This window comes from Primulina tabacum, unplaced genomic scaffold (genome assembly GCF_025594145.1).
Source record: "Primulina tabacum isolate GXHZ01 unplaced genomic scaffold, ASM2559414v2 Contig1004, whole genome shotgun sequence".
NCBI classification, from domain to species: Eukaryota; Viridiplantae; Streptophyta; class Magnoliopsida; order Lamiales; family Gesneriaceae; genus Primulina; species Primulina tabacum.
The window spans coordinates 1-2,500 of NW_027460042.1; the positions used below are offsets into that span (position 1 = coordinate 1).

Genomic DNA, 2,500 nt, shown 5'->3' on the forward strand with positions numbered 1-2,500 from the left:
AAGAACGATTCATACAAGCTAAATCTTCTAATCGATAATTAGGCCAAAGAAAAAGCTTTAATTTAATTAATTTATTTTTCTTTCTATCCAGATGTTTATTATCAGACGAAACTTGGTTGCTGTTTTTTACATTCTTCTCGTTCCAAAATACTGAATTTCTATCTACACCATTCCTACTCTTCGAATTGAAACAAATCAGAATTCTCAATTTTCTACGACATCTAAACGATAAAATATTTTCAGGAACAGGCAAATCTAAATGAGCTTTGTGCCTAGTTTCAGTTATTCTTTGATGTGGTGAACTAGCTTCATAAAAATTATTCTTAGAAACATATCTTTGTTCTTGGTATTTTTGATTAGTTTGGTGCTTACTCTTTTGAAATAAGGAAATACCTATGATTTGATACATAATCAATTGTCCATCGTCGTTTCCAGGCAAATGAATGGGGTCTATAATCAATACTCCCTTTTTCATCAATTCTGTAGGAGTTAAACTCTTCTGAATCAACATTATATCCAAACTCATTTCTCTCTTTTGAATTGAGGATATAATAATTTTTCTTGGATCTATTAGTCTAAGGAGGAGACAATATACCTTGATATTATTGATCATTTTTTGATTCAAAGTATCGTCCCATCTCAATTGAAAAAGCAAATAACGTTTCAGGAATAAATCTAGTTCTACTTCTGTGTTACTTTTGTATTGTTTTTGCTTTTTCCCTTTTTTCATGTCTGATCGTTCATAATTTTCTTCAATGTCTTTTTCTTGTGAAAGAATAGAGCGAAGGTATCTTCGGCTTGTGGATTCTTTTTGTTCCTGATTTCGATGATTTTTAGTCGATGGTATCAAAAAACTTCTTTTTTGCTTTTCATTGATCTTTTTATTTTCACTACTTTTTTTATTTCTATTCAAATTTAAAAGAAGTAATTTACTTGGTATAAACCAAGGTTTCGTTTTATATGCATTATAAAGTAACACAAATTCTGGGAAGAACCAAAGTTCAAGATTCGATATGGGATGCTTTAACATTTTTTCATTCATTCCCATCCAATCAAAAAAGACTTTGTGGGAGTTTGTTGGATTGATTTCTGGAATAATAAGATAAAAAAGATCTTTTTTATTAATTATTTGAGAATTATTAGTACCAATCGGAGTATCTTGATTTATATTAATATCGATCGCGATCCAGGTTTCAACATCTACCCTTTGTATAAGAGAAAAATTGATAATTTTCCAATCAAAATATTTTCTATCCGCAGTTTTTTCCATAGGTAGAATATCTACCTTTCCTAGAAAATTATTGATATAAATACTCTTCAGCATATCAAAAAGGGTGTCTTTATGTGTGTTATAAGAAATCTCTTGGTTCTTATTTCCTTGAAACGGAAATATAGAAAAAAAGCATTCTGTTTTATTTTCATAATCATAATTTAAAAATTTATATAATAAAAGATCATATATATGGTATTTTTGAAAATTATCTTTTTTATTCGATTTATTCACTAATGAATAGACTTCAATTTTTTGTTGTTTTTTGGAATCAATTAATTCGTTTTTTTCATATGAATGCCGTTTGCTTAAATTTTCCTTTTTCGTCATACGACAGTGGCGAACTCTATTTCGCCACTTTTCTGATATTAATCTAGACCATCTCATCTGAGATAAATCGTAGTGATTACAGCCTTTCAACCATCCTTTCCATTGATTCATTTTATAACTCGAAACTCCTAATTTCGAATGAAACATCTCTTCTATTTCACAAGAATCCTTTATTTCAGGCTTAAGAAAAAAACGGATTCCTTGATATTGAAGAATAGATCTTAATTTAGACGAGTTACTAACTTGGATTTTTGATAATTTGTAAAATACATATGCTTGTGACATGTAGGATAAGTCATAAAAATAATGTGAATTTTTTTTACTAATACTATCAAGTGGCTTTTTTATAGTTGATAGAAACGGAATTGGATTTTTATTTTTTTCATTAATATTTTCTTGCTTTCTTTCATTATTGTAAATGAATTTCTCAATAATTTTTTTTGTTGATGTAAGAAAAAGTTCTATATTCATTCTGGGAATATTAATGATAGATAAAAACATATATGTGTATATTCTTTCAATCAAGAAGTTAAAAAGGGGGAATAATTTAGAGATTAATCGATCATTTCTTCTTTTTAATATTTTCCATTTTGCTAATCTTTTAGCATTATAACTTATTTTGTTAGGACTAATATTATTTATATTTATTCTTGTAGTGACTTTTTTCTTCTCTTTTCTAATTCTTTCTGTTTGATTTCGAATTTGACTTGTTCTATCAGTCAGATCCTTCATCTTTTTTTCTGTCAATGGAGAATTTGACCAATTGGTAGATCCAATTTTACTAACGGGTTTGTTAATTTTTTGATTGCTGATTATGGAATCTTTTTCGCCTTTATTTTCACTCGATTCATATACTTCTCTTAATTGAAATAATAGAATTGGATTTACTTTTGAAAGTTT

The 2,500-nt window shown here is 27.7% G+C and overlaps 1 protein-coding gene across 1 annotated transcript in view; it reads right to left on the minus strand.

Annotated features, from left to right (window-relative positions):
* Positions 1-6: 6 nt before the first annotated feature.
* Positions 7-2,500, minus strand: part of LOC142535423 (protein TIC 214-like) — a gene marked incomplete at its 3' end in the record, with an annotated part of 6,934 nt that continues 4,440 nt past the window's right edge. The window contains exon 2 of the mRNA XM_075641781.1: positions 7-2,500. This exon is cut by the window's right edge and continues 2,063 nt beyond it. Within this exon, the coding sequence (XP_075497896.1) occupies positions 7-2,500 (2,494 nt within the window).